General features: G+C 47.9%; 1 protein-coding gene across 3 annotated transcripts; it reads left to right on the top strand.

Moving 5' to 3' along the window:
- The first annotated feature begins 5,947 nt into the window (after nt 1–5,947).
- Nucleotides 5,948–12,264, top strand: LOC121577279 (interleukin-34-like). Of its 3 annotated transcripts, XM_041891044.1 has the most exons (6): nt 5,948–6,014; nt 10,331–10,434; nt 10,635–10,712; nt 10,949–11,131; nt 11,234–11,396; nt 12,115–12,264. In XM_041891044.1, exons 1-6 carry the CDS (start codon nt 5,975–5,977, stop codon nt 12,168–12,170), a joined length of 624 nt encoding a protein of 207 aa, XP_041746978.1. In that variant the 5' UTR covers nt 5,948–5,974; the 3' UTR covers nt 12,171–12,264. The 3 variants fall into 3 exon arrangements, with proteins under 3 accessions (XP_041746978.1, XP_041746976.1, XP_041746977.1); XM_041891042.1 differs by lacking the exon at nt 12,115–12,264 and having other exon boundaries at nt 11,234–11,574; XM_041891043.1 differs by lacking the exons at nt 10,635–10,712; nt 12,115–12,264 and having other exon boundaries at nt 11,234–11,574.
- Nucleotides 12,265–13,930: the final 1,666 nt, after the last annotated feature.

Consider the following 13,930-nt stretch of genomic DNA (forward strand, 5'->3'; position numbering starts at 1 on the left):
GTCTAAAAATACCTGTCTGTGTTGCTGTTACAGGCTAACAAGAAGCGAAAAGGGTCTGGAGGTGCTCTCGAACAGTCTGAGGCTTCCAGCGTGTTTAGACAGGGACCTCAGTTGGAGCATGGTCCGGCCAACAGCCTGGCTCCTGGGTGGGCTATTGGGTAAGAGAAGTGCTGTGGTGCATGTGCATGTGTGAAGAATTGGGGGGCTTGCGGATATCACGCTGATCTACAGCAACTGCCCTGGGAACTACGTATCAGGCCAAAGGCTAGAATCTTCTTGACATATTGTTGGGAAAGAATCAAGCTTCCAAATGTAGTGGGAACAGAACTGAGATGATGTGTAGTGGTAGTTTAGTTTGACATCATCAAGGTTATTCCTGGTTTCATTAATAAGTTATGCTTTTGTTGCAATGGGCACGGTGAGACTACATCACATCAACCACTTATACGTTTATAAGTTTAAAAGCTAAGATGCCCTTAATAGTGTGAGGAAGCACATCTGTCAGTTGATTTAAGAGATAATAGTCGTCTCTGTAAACTGAAGAACTATTACCATAAATCATCACAGACAAACAATGTATATTTCAAAGAGCTCAAGCTAGAAAGTGCAAAGGAGAGAGACAGTAGAAAATGTCTATGGGTTTAATTACTTCCTATCTCAGATAGAGAGACCACAAACAATAGGTATTGCGTAGGTCCGGTTTCTGTTGCAAAAAAAAAGATAGTGGTTAAACCTTGTTGTCTTTGTATCTAACCACCTCCTGTAACAGAGAGAGAGAGAGACACATACAGGAGTAAAAGAAAGATACGAAGAACGTATAATTATTGAAAGCAAGAGAGGGGGGTGGGGTGAGTGAGGTACAGTGGGGAAAAAAAGTATTTAGTCAGCCACCAATTGTGCAAGTTCTCCCACTTAAAAAGATGAGAGAGGCCTGTAATTTTCATCATAGGTACACGTCAACTATGACAGAAAAATTGAGGAAAAAAAATCCAGAAAATCACATTGTAGGATTTTTAATGAATTTATTTGCAAATTATGGTGGAAAATAAGTATTTGGTCACCTACAAACAAGCAAGATTTCTGGCTCTCACAGACCTGTAACTTCTTCTTTAAGAGAATCCTCTGTCCTCCACTCGTTACTGTCAAAAGAACCTATGTGGATGTGGTGGAGGAGTCAGGCGCAGGACACAGAGGATTCGTCCAAAAGACTTTACTAGTCCAAAGTGCAACAAAACAATACACGACCTCGAAAACAAACGGAGGCGAGGGAATTACGCAACATGCGTAAAACAATAAACAAAACTAACAGAGCGCAAACACGCAGCTCCGCACGACAGGCAAACAACAACACACAATCTAACTAATACAAAACAGGGAACTTATAGGACACGTAATCAGAACACAAACAGACACAGGTGTACAAGACAGACTAAAGCAATCACACCACGAAACATACAACGGTGGCAGCTAGTACTCCGGGACGGCGAACGCCGAAGCCTGCCCGAACCAGGAGGAGGAGCAGTCTCGGCCGAAACCGTGACAGTACCCCCCCTTGACGCGCGGCTCCAGCCGTGTGCCGACCCGGCCTCGGGACGGCCAGGAGGACGCGGACCCGGGCGCGTGGGATGCCCACGGTGGAACTCAGTCAGGAGGGATGGATCGAGGATGTCCCTCCTAGGCACCCAGCACCGTTCCTCCGGACCGCACCCCTCCCACTCCACGAGATACTGGAGACCACTCATCCGGCGCCTCGAGTCCAAGATGGTCCGGACCCTGTACGCCGGGGCCCCCTCGATGTCCAAAGGGGGCGGAGGGGTCTCTCCTATCTCATCTTCTTGGAGTGGGCCAGCTACCACCGGCCTGAGAAGAGACACATGGAACGAGGGGTTAATATTTTTGTATTCAATAGGCAGTTGTAACCTGTAACACACCTCGTTCAATCTTCTCAGGACTTTGAAGGGGCCCCACAAACCGCCGACCCAGCTTCCGGCAGGGCAGGCGGAGGGGCAGGTTTCGAGTCGAGAGCCAGACTCGATCTCCCGGTGCGTACACCGGTCCTCACTGCGGTGGCGATCGGGCGCTCGCCTTTTGTTGACGGATGGCCCGCTGCAGATGGACATGGGCAGCGTCCCACGTCTCCTCCGAGCGCCGAATCCACTCGTCCACCGCAGGGGCCTCGATCTGGCTCTCGTGCCACGGTGCCAGGACCGGCTGATACCCTAAAACACACTGGAAAGGTGTTAAACCGGTGGAGGAGTGGCGGAGAGAGTTCTGGGCCATCTCGGCCCAGGGGATATACCTGGACCACTCCTCCGGCCGGTCCCGCCAATAGGACCTCAAAACCTACCCACATCCTGGTTGACTCGTTCAACCTGCCCATTGCTCTCTGGGTGGTACCCCGAGGTAAGGCTCACCGAGACCCCCAAGCTGTTCCATGAACGCCCCCAGACTCTGGAGGTAAACTGGGGACCTCGGTCAGACACAATATCCTCGGGGACCCCATAGTGCCGGAACACGTGGGTAAATAGGGCCTCGGCGGTCTGTAGGGCAGTAGGGAGACCCGGCATTGGGAGGAGACGACAGGCCTTGGAAAACCGATCCACAACGACCAAAATGGTGGTATTCCCCTGGGAAGGGGGGTAGGTCGGTCACAAAATCCACCGAGAGGTGGGACCATGGTCGTTGTGGAACGGGCAGGGGATGTAACTTACCCCTGGGCAAATGTCTAGGCGCCTTACACTGGGCGCACACCGAGCAGGAGGAGACATAAACCCTCACATCCTTAGCTAACGTTGGCCACCAGTATTTCACGCTAAGGCAGTGCACTGTCCGGCCAATACCTGGATGTCCAGAGGAGGGTGATGTATGAGCCCAATAAATAAGACGATCACGAACCTCGAGCGGAACGTACTTCCGCCCCACAGGACACTCGGGGGAGTAGGGTCGGCACGCAGTGCCCGCTCGATTTCCGCATCGACCTCCCATACCACCGGAGCCACCAGACAAGACTCCGGCAGTATGGAAGTGGGCTCAATGGACCTCTCCTCTGTGTCATACCGCCGGGACAGGGCGTCTGCCTTACCGTTCTGGGACCCTGGGATGTATGTGATCTTAAAAACAAACCGGGTCAGGAACATGTTCCACCTAGCCTGACGAGGGTTCAATCTCCTAGCTGCCCGGATGTACTCCAGGTTACGGTGATCGGTCAGAATGAGGAAAGGGTGTTGAGCCCCCTCAAGCCAATGCCTCCACACCTTTAGGGCCTGGACTACAGCTAACAGCTCCCTGTCCCCAACGTCATAATTGCGCTCCGCCGAGCTGAGTTTCTTAGAGTAGAACGCACAGGGGCGGAGAGCTTAGGTGGCGTGCCGGACCGTTGTGACAGGACTGCCCCAATACCGGTCTCGGACGCGTCTACCTCTACTTGGAATGGTAAAGAGGGATCCGGATGCGCCAGCACCGGGGCCGAGGTGAACAGGTTCTTCAGTTTGACAAATGCCCTGTCCGCCTCAGCTGACCACTGCAGACGAACCGGACCCCCCTTTAACAGGGACGTAATGGGCGCTGCAACCTGTCCAAAGCCCCGAATAAACCTCCGGTAGTAATTAGCAAAACCCAAGAACTGCTGCACCTCTTTTACAGTGGTTGGAGTTAGCCAATTACGCACGGCCGACACACGGTCTACCTCTATCTCCACACCAGACGCGGACAACCGATAACCCAAAAAGGAGACGGACTCCTGGAAGAACAGGCATTTCTCTGCCTTGACATACAAGTCATGCTTCAACAGTCTTCTCAACACTCGGCGCACCAGGGCTACATGCTCGGCTCGTGTAGAAGAGTACACTAGGATGTCGTCGATGTACACTACCACACCCTGCCCATGCATGTCCCGGAAAATCTCGTCAACAAAGGATTGGAAGACTGAAGGAGCATTCATTAGCCCGTATGGCATGACGAGATACTCGTAATGACCCGAGGTGGTGCTAAATGCCGTTTTCTATTCATCCCCCTCCCTAATGCGCACCAGATTGTACGCGCTCCTGAGATCCAACTTTGTGAAGAACTGCGCTCCGCGTAATGACTCGTCATAGTCGCAATCAGTGGAAGAGGGTAACTGTACTTAACCGTGATCTGATTGAGACTACGGTAATCAATACACGGGCGCAAACCCCGTCCTTCTTCTTCACAAAGAAGAAACTCGAGGAAACCGGGGAAGTGGAGGACCGTATGTATCCCTGTGCCAAGGACTCGGCTATGTAAGTCTCCATAGCCGCTGTCTCCTCTTGAGACAGGGGATACACACGGCTCCGCTGGAAGAGCCGCTCCTGTTTGGAGATTTATCGCACAGTCCCCCTGTCTATGAGGTGGTAGCCGTGTTGCCCCTCGTCTTGCTGAACACGAGTGCTAAGTCCTCATACTCAGGGGGGAATGCGCATTGCGGGCACTTGGTTCGGACTCTCAACCGAGGTCGCCCCTAAGGAAACACCTAGACATCTCCCTACACACTGGGCAGACCACTCCATAAGAGCCCTCTGTTGCCACGCAATGGTAGGATCATGGGTGCTTAACCAGGGAAGCCCCAACACCACGGGGTACGCAGGGAGAGTCAATCAGATAAAACTGAATGATCTCCTCATGACCCCCCTGCGTCGTCATAGTAAGTGGTGCTGTGACTTCTCTGATCAGCCCCGACCCCAACGGCCGGCTGTCTAAGGCGTGGACAGGAAAGGGGGCTTCTACCGGCCGAAGGGGAATTCCAAACCTATAACAAAATGCCCTATCAATAAAATTCCCAGCTGCGCCTGAATCTACTAGCGCCTTATGCTGGGAATGAGGTGCCACCTGTGGAAATCTCACAGGAATACTCATGTGACCAACAGAAAGCTCTGGGTAAGTGGGGCGCCTACTCACCTGAAATGACTCCCCAGTGCGTGACCTGTTGTCCCCTCTCCCAGGAGACCCTCCCCAGCACCTGACCGCGGTGTGTCCTCCACGGCCACAGTTGGTGCAGGGGGTGGCCCCCCTCGGGGTTCTCTCTCCTCCTCTCTCTAGCGCCCAGCACCCCCGAGCTCCATGGGAATCGGCTCGGAGGTGCTGGAGGGTGGAATGGTCGGGCCCCCACTCGGGACGTCCGCGGGTAGCCAGCAGGGTGTCGAGACGTATGGAGATGTCCACCAACTGGTCGAATGATAGGTTGGTGTCCCTGCAGGCCAGCTCACGACGAACGTCCTCTCGTAGGCTGCACCGGTAATGGTCGATGAGGGCCCTCTCATTCCACCCCGCATCCGCCGCTAGCGTCCGGAACTCCAGTGCGAACTCCTGTGCGCTCCTCTTCCCCGTCGGAGGTGGAACAGGCGCTCCCCCGCCGCTTCCCTTCAGGTGGGTGATCGAAGACAGCCCTGAAGCGGCGGGAGAACTCCGCGTAGGTGATGGTAGCGGCGTCTATTCCCTCCATTCGGCGTTGGCCCACTCCAACGCCTTGCCGGATAGACAGGAGATGAGGGCGGAGACGCTCTCGTATCCCGAGGGCGCTGGGTGTATGGTAGCCAGGTAGAGTTCCACCTGCAGGAGGAACCCCTGACACCCGGCTGCAGAACCGTCATATGCCCTCGGGAGCGAGAGCCGAATGCCACTGGGTTCCGGTGCTGAGAGAGGAGGACTGGCCGTTGGTGATGGGATGGAGTAAGAAGGCGTAGGCACCTCTCCAGTCACCAACCGGCGCAGAGTGTTGGACACCTCGTCCATGGCGGCCCCAAGTTGCCGGATCATGGTGTCTTGATGGCTGATCTGCTCTTCCAGCGACTTGGGTGCCGCCGCTACTCCTGCTGACTCCATAGTAGGTGTGTTGTTCTGTCAAAAGAACCGATGTGGATGTGGTGGAGGAGTCAGGCGCAGGACACAGAGGATTCGTCCAAAATACTACTACAGTCTGAGGCTTCCAGCGTGTTTAGACAGGGACCTCAGTTGGATCATGGTCCGGCCAACAGCCTGGCTCCTGGGTGGGCTATTGGGTAAGAGAAGTGCTGTGGTGCATGTGCATGTGTGAAGAATTGGGGGGCTTGCGGATATCACGCTGATCTACAGCAACTGCCCTGGGAACTACGTATCAGGCCAAAGGCTAGAGTCTTCTTGACATATTGTTGGGAAAGAATCAAGCTTCCAAATGTAGTGGGAACAGAACTGAGATGATGTGTAGTGGTAGTTTAGTTTGACATCATCAAGGTTATTCCTGGTTTCATTAATAAGTTATGCTTTTGTTGCAATGGGCACGGTGAGACTACATCACATCAACCACTTATACGTTTATAAGTTTAAAAGCTAAGATGCCCTTAATAGTGTGAGGAAGCACATCTGTCAGTTGATTTAAGAGATAATAGTCGTCTCTGTAAACTGAAGAACTATTACCATAAATCATCACAGACAAACAATGTATATTTCAAAGAGCTCAAGCTAGAAAGTGCAAAGGAGAGAGACAGTAGAAAATGTCTATGGGTTTAATTACTTCCTATCTCAGATAGAGAGACCACAAACAATAGGTATTGCGTAGGTCCGGTTTCTGTTGCAAAAAAAAAGATAGTGGTTAAACCTTGTTGTCTTTGTATCTAACCACCTCCTGTAACAGAGAGAGAGAGAGACACATACAGGAGTAAAAGAAAGATACGAAGAACGTATAATTATTGAAAGCAAGAGAGGGGGGTGGGGTGAGTGAGGTACAGTGGGGAAAAAAAGTATTTAGTCAGCCACCAATTGTGCAAGTTCTCCCCACTTAAAAAAGATGAGAGAGGCCTGTAATTTTCATCATAGGTACACGTCAACTATGACAGAAAAATTGAGGAAAAAAATCCAGAAAATCACATTGTAGGATTTTTTAATGAATTTATTTGCAAATTATGGTGGAAAATAAGTATTTGGTCACCTACAAACAAGCAAGATTTCTGGCTCTCACAGACCTGTAACTTCTTCTTTAAGAGAATCCTCTGTCCTCCACTCGTTACTGTCAAAAGAACCTATGTGGATGTGGTGGAGGAGTCAGGCGCAGGACACAGAGGATTCGTCCAAAAGACTTTACTAGTCCAAAGTGCAACAAAACAATACACGACCTCGAAAACAAACGGAGGCGAGGGAATTACGCAACATGCGTAAAACAATAAACAAAACTAACAGAGCGCAAACACGCAGCTCCGCACGACAGGCAAACAACAACACACAATCTAACTAATACAAAACAGGGAACTTATAGGACACGTAATCAGAACACAAACAGACACAGGTGTACAAGACAGACTAAAGCAATCACACCACGAAACATACAACGGTGGCAGCTAGTACTCCGGGGACGGCGAACGCCGAAGCCTGCCCGAACCAGGAGAAGCAGTCTCGGCCGAAACCGTGACAGTTACCTGTATTAATGGCACCTGTTTGAACTTGTTATCAGTATAAAAGACACTTGTCCACAACCTCAAACAGTCACACTCCAAACTCCACTATGGCCAAGACCAAAGAGCTGTCAAAGGACACCAGAAACAAAATTGTAGACCTGCACCAGGCTGGGAAGACTGAATCTGCAATAGGTAAGCAGCTTGGTTTGAAGAAATCAACTGTGGGAGCAATTATTAGGAAATGGAAGACATACAAGACCACTGATAATCTCCCTCGATCTGGGGCTCCACGCAAGATCTCACCCCGTGGGGTCAAAATTATCACAAGAACGGTGAGCAAAAATCCCAGAACCCCACGGGGGGACCTAGTGAATGACCTGCAGAGAGCTGGGACCAAAGTAACAAAGCCTACCATCAGAAACACACTGCGCCGCCAGGGACTCAAATCCTGCAGTGCCAGACGTGTCCCCCTGCTTAAGCCAGTACATGTCCAGGCCCGTCTGAAGTTTGCTAGAGTGCATTTGGATGATCCAGAAGAGGATTGGGAGAATGTCATATGGTCAGATGAAACCAAAATATAACTTTTTGGTAAAAACGAAACTCGTCGTGTTTGGAGGACAAAGAATGCTGAGTTGCATCCAAAGAACACCATACCTACTGTGAAGCATGGGGGTGGAAACATCATGCTTTGGGGCTGTTTTTCTGCAAAGGGACCAGGATGACTGATCTGTGTAAAGGAAAGAATGAATGGGGCCATGTATCGTGAGATTTTGAGTGAAAACCTCCTTCCATCAGCAAGGGCATTGAAGATGAAACGTGGCTGGGTCTTTCAGCATGACAATGATCCCAAACACACCGCCCGGGCAACTGAAGGAGTGGCTTCATAAGAAGCATTTCAAGGTCCTGGAGTGGCCTAGCCAGTCTCCAGATCTCAACCCCATAGAAAATCTTTGGAGGGAGTTGAAAGTCCGTGTTGCCCAGCGACAGCCCCAAAACATCACTGCTCTAGAGGAGATCTGCATGGAGGAATGGGCCAAAATACCAGCAACAGTGTGTGAAAACCTTGTGAAGACTTACAGAAAACGTTTGACCTGTGTCATTGCCAACAAAGGGTATATAACAAAGTATTGAGAAACTTTTGTTATTGACCAAATACTTATTTTCCACCACAATTTGCAAATAAATTCATTAAAAATCCTACAATGTGATTTTCTGGATTTTTTTTCCTCATTTTGTCTGTCATAGTTGACGTGTACCTATGATGAAAATTACAGGCCTCTCACATCTTTTTAAGTGGGAGAACTTGCACAATTGGTGGCTGACTAAATACTTTTTCCCCCACTGTATATGGATAACTGATGTTTGAGCTCCTGACTGTATATACAGATTGTGCGGTGAGGCATATTCCTAGTCCTTTGTGAAGTGTGTTGTGAGGTCTTGGAGACTTTGCTGACTCTGAGTCTCTATACAGCCATCTGCATCCAAGCCCTGGACCACAGTATCTAACCACACAGTGATCAACAACAGACAGGCTCTGGACTGCATGTCACCACTCATTCTGCCCCCGGCTATGTACAGTCAGAGCTAGTTACTCCTGAGAAAAAATACCCTTTTGTCTAAATAGGCACTACTGTCTCAATCTGAGTTTAGACCACAGGACCAAACCAAACAATCCTGTGTTCCCAAACATAATAGCAAAAATGTTCCGCTGACCATGACTGTGTATTGGATGTCTCCTGCCCTTGACCATATGACCACATGCAGATTATGGTCAGTGGTGTAATGGAGTTCACCCACTTTATTTTTTTTGCCCAACAGTTTACCCACCTTTTGCAGAAAAATGCATTGAAAGTATAGGGAGCGCAACTTTTTTTTCCACTGCGACAGGCAATTTTTTTACATTTACATTTTAGTCATTTAGCAGACGCTCTTATCCAGAGCGACTTACAGTTAGTGAGTGCATACATTATTTATTTTTTATACTGGCCCCGCGTGGGAAACGAACCCACAACCCTGGCGTTGCAAACGCCATGCTCTACCAACTGAGCTACATCCCTGCCGGCCATTCCCTCCCCTACCCTGGACGACACTGGGCCAATTGCGCGCCGCCCCATGGGTCTCCCGGTCGCGGCCGGCTACGACAGAGCCTGGATTCGAAACCAGGATCTCTAGTGGTACAGCTAGCACTGCGATGCAGTGCCTTAGACCACTGCGCCACTCAGGAAACTTACCTGAGTGGCGCAGTGGTTTTTACCACTACAAAAGCTGCTATCTAGAACCTAAAAGGGTTCTTTGGCTGTCCCCATAGGATAACCCTTTTTGGTACTAGGTAGAACCCTTTTTGGGTTTCATGTAGAACCCTTTCTACATGGAACCCAAAAGGACTAAACCTTGAACCCAAAAGGGTTCTACCTGGAACCAAAAAGGGTTCTGCTATGGGGTCAGCCGAATAACCCTTTTTGAACCCTTTTTTCTAAGAGTGTACATCACTGATTGTGGTGAAGCGCTTTAGAGGAGATTACTGTTGTGTGAAAATAAAGGTGTTTACTCAGTATTGTAATCTGGCTCAGCTGAGGCTCTCTCTTAGATTGGTGTATTCTCATTGAGATAATGAGTCTGATGGAAAGAAGAGGTCATATTTCAGCATAATTAATTTTAGCACAGCAGCCAGCCAGCCAAAGAGGTCTAGCTAGGAGCTATGGTCTGTCTTTGCACTGTGACAGATGTCTCAACGTCTTTACTCATCTGAGTTCAGTTCACACACCATTATACCACTTCAATGGTGGTAAAAAAAGTAACAAATAATAATTCCCCCACCAAATTAGTGCACTAGGCCTTTATTACTCCGGTATGAGCAGAGAAAAATAATTGTCTACAGGAGGGTAGCTATCCAGGAACAGGGTTGGAGAGCCCTGTATTATATTATATTTATGTTGTGCCCCCTGTAGGTTTGATGTGGGTAATACCTGTTTTGATGACACCCACAACAATTGCCCAGTGCACGTCGTTGAAGACATTGGAAACAAAACTCACCGACAGAAGACGTAATATGGTAAGAAGGGTACAGGATATTAAGACAGTGACTTGCAAGTTTGGAATATGAATGAAATTAGACACACATTAGGGAATACTAGTGTGTGGATTACTGCACAGAAGAATTACATTGAAAGTTGATGTATGTGGAAAAGAGATTAAAGGTGGTATTTTTGTACAAACAATCTGACACCAAAGTCTTTCCTGTCTTTTTAACAGAGGCACAATTTCCCCATTAATTACACCATCAGAGTTCACTTTGAGGAGGTCTTCAAACTTAGCAATATCAGCAGACTAGTGAGTTCCTCCCTTTGTTTCCTAACCTTTATCATTATCACTCATCTAACTTGTTCAGTCAAATGAAAAATTAACATGTCAAACCATCCACTCACTCACCCTTCGTCTACTTTGCTTCCTTATTCTCCTTCCTTTATCTTCACTCTTCATTCTTATCACCCCATACATCTCTATCTGTTCCTCCTATCCCACTCCCCACTATGTCACTTCTTTATCTATTTTCTATGTCCCTCCAGAGGGTGAGGGTAGTGGATCTGGAGGAGGGGGACCTACAGGATGTGTGGCTGTTGGTCAACCAGGAGGTGTTGAAGAGGATCTTGAGGGTCCTGCCAGAGAGACATCCCTCCTACAAGTACACCGCCGATCTGGAAGACCTCTTCAGGAAGGTCCAGCAGGTGTTCCCACCACAGAGTGATGAGGTGTGTAAGACCGGCTATAGTGTCACTGTCACTGCCCTGCCCATCTCTCTGTGTGGACAAACTTAACTCATAATGGTCATGTACTGTATGTAAATCTCTCAGAAAGAGCCACCAGAGCGAATAGAGGATATCTACAATAGAGTGAAGGAGCCCGACTCAAAAGGGTGGAGGTTCGTGACCCCCAAATCCCTGTTGGATAACTGCTATAGGACAATGCACTGTCTCTTCAAAAACTGCTTTCCCAGTGAAGATGGAGAGCAAGACTGTGAGTTCACTTCATTCCCTTACTATACTTCCTGTCTTCATTTACCTCTTACCTCTGCCCTAACCTCTCTATGTTGGCATTTTCCCCAGGAACACAAACCTACTCAACTGGTTTGGCATGTTTTGTTAATTGTGTCTCTTCAGTGTCTGTAGACACTATGTTGTTCTTATTCAACACTGTTTGAAGAGAGACTGTTGTCAATGCCACAGGTAACCATGAGGTCTCTGCCTTAAAAGGACAGGGATTGGACAGGCCTGTCAATATCTACTGTTAGCCTGTTTATGAATCATTTACACATCCTATATAGGTTAACACATGACTGTATAATTCGCTTTTAACTACACAGGTTAATTGCATCAGCACCTCTTAAGGTTTATCTGTTCCTTGTTTTACAGAGAGATCAGTAGAGTTGTTGAGGCTAGAGCACATCTGTTAACAATTTAATAGAAGGCCTTACATATGGAAAACGTAAGGCATGAAGGAGTAAAAAGCACTCGTGCAGAACATATATTAGAAGAAAAAATAGCAACAACGTTGTAACACAAATATTGGATTGGTTTAGTGCTTACATCATGGCTAGGACGTTCAAAGCAGGCCCAAAAAAGTTTAATGAAGTGTCATTGATCATTCAAAATAGTTGGTATGCTTTTATCAGAAATATTTAGACATGATTTTAAGATGATTGATCTCAGTCACTTGAACTATTTTCTTCCCTCAGATTGTAGCACTCCTCACTGGCGGAAGGGCAGAAAGAGACAACTACAGGAAACCTGAGGAGGACGCTATTTCTAAACACTGCTAATATACACTGAGTGTAAAAAACATTAAGTACACCTTCTTAATATTGAGTTGCACCACACCCCTTTTTGCCTTCAGAACAACCTCAATTCGTCGGGGCATGGACTCTGCAAGGCGTCGAAAGCGTTCCACAGGGATGCTGGCCCATGTTGACACCAATGTTTCCCACAGTTGTGTCAAGTTGGCTGGATGTCCTTTGGGTGGTGGACCATTCTTGATACACACGGGAAACTGTTGAGCGTGAAAAACCCAGCAGCATTGTAGTTCTTGAGACAAACCGGTGCGCCTGGCACCTACTACCATATCCTGTTCAAAGGCACTTAAATATTTTGTATTGTCCATTCACCCTCTGAATGGCACACATACACAATCCATGTCTCAATTGTCTCAAGGCTTAAAAATCCTTCTTTAACCTGTCTCCTCCCCTTTATCTACACTGATTGAAGTGGATTTAGCTAACACGTGACATCAATAAGGGATCATAGCTTTCACCTGGATTCACCTGTTCAGTCTATGTCATGGAAAGAGCAGGTGTTCATAATGGTTTGTATACTCAGTGGCTTGCGGAAGTATTCACCCCCTTGGCATTTTTCCTATTTTGTTGCTTTACAACCTGGAATTAAAATTGATTTTAGGGGGTTTGTATCATTTGATTTACACAACATGCCTACCACTTTGAAGATGCATTTTTTTGTGTGTGTGAAACAAACAAGAAATAAGACAAAAAAACAGAAAACTTGAGTGTGCATAACTATTCACCCCCCAAGGTCAATACTTTGTGGAGCCACCTTTTGCAGAAATTACAGCTGCAAGTCTCTTGGGGTATGTCTCTATAAGCTTGGCACATCTAGCCACTGGGATTTTGGCCATTCTTCAAGGCAAAACTGCTCCAGCTCCTTCAAGTTGGATGGGTTCCGCTGGTGTACAGCAATTTTTAAGTCATACCACAGATTCTCAATTGGATTGAGGTCTGGGCTTTGACTAGGCCATTCCAAGATATTTAAATGTTTCCCCTTAAACTACTCAAGTTTTGCTTTAGCAGTATGCTTAGGGTCATTGTCCTGCTGGAAGGTGAACCTCCGTCCCAGTCTCAAATCTCTGGAAGACTGAAACAGGTTTCCCTCAAGAATTTTCCTGTGTTTAGCGCCATCCATCATTTCTTAAATTCTGACCAGTTTCCCAGTCCCTGCAGATGAAAAATATCTCCACAGCATGATGCTGCCACCACCATGCTTTACTGTGGGGATGGTGTTCTCGGGGTGATGAGAGGTGTTGGGTTTGCGCCAGACATAGCGATTTCCTTGATGGCCAAAAAGCTAAATTTTAGTCTCATCTGACCAGAGTACCTTCTTCCATATGTTTGGGGAGTCTCCCACATGCCTTTTGGCGAACACAAAATGTGTTTGCTATTTTTTCTTTAAGCAATGGCTTTTTCTGGCCACTCTTCTGTAAAGCCCAGCTCTGTGGAGTGTACGGCTTAAAGTGGTCCTATGGACAGATACTCCAATCTCCGCTGTGGAGCTTTGCAGCTCATTCAGGGTTATCTTTGGTCTCTTTGTTGCCTCTCTGATTAATGCACTCCTTGCCTGGTCCGTGAGTTTTGGTGGGCGGCCCTCTCTTGGCAGGTTTGTTGTGGTGCCATATTCTTTCAATATTTTAATAATGGATTTAATGGTGCTCCGTGGGATGTTCAAAGTTTCTGATATTTTTTTATAACCCAACCCTGATCTGTACTT

The sequence above is a fragment of the Coregonus clupeaformis genome, chromosome 29 (assembly GCF_020615455.1).
Source record: "Coregonus clupeaformis isolate EN_2021a chromosome 29, ASM2061545v1, whole genome shotgun sequence".
Classification (NCBI taxonomy): Eukaryota; Metazoa; Chordata; class Actinopteri; order Salmoniformes; family Salmonidae; genus Coregonus; species Coregonus clupeaformis.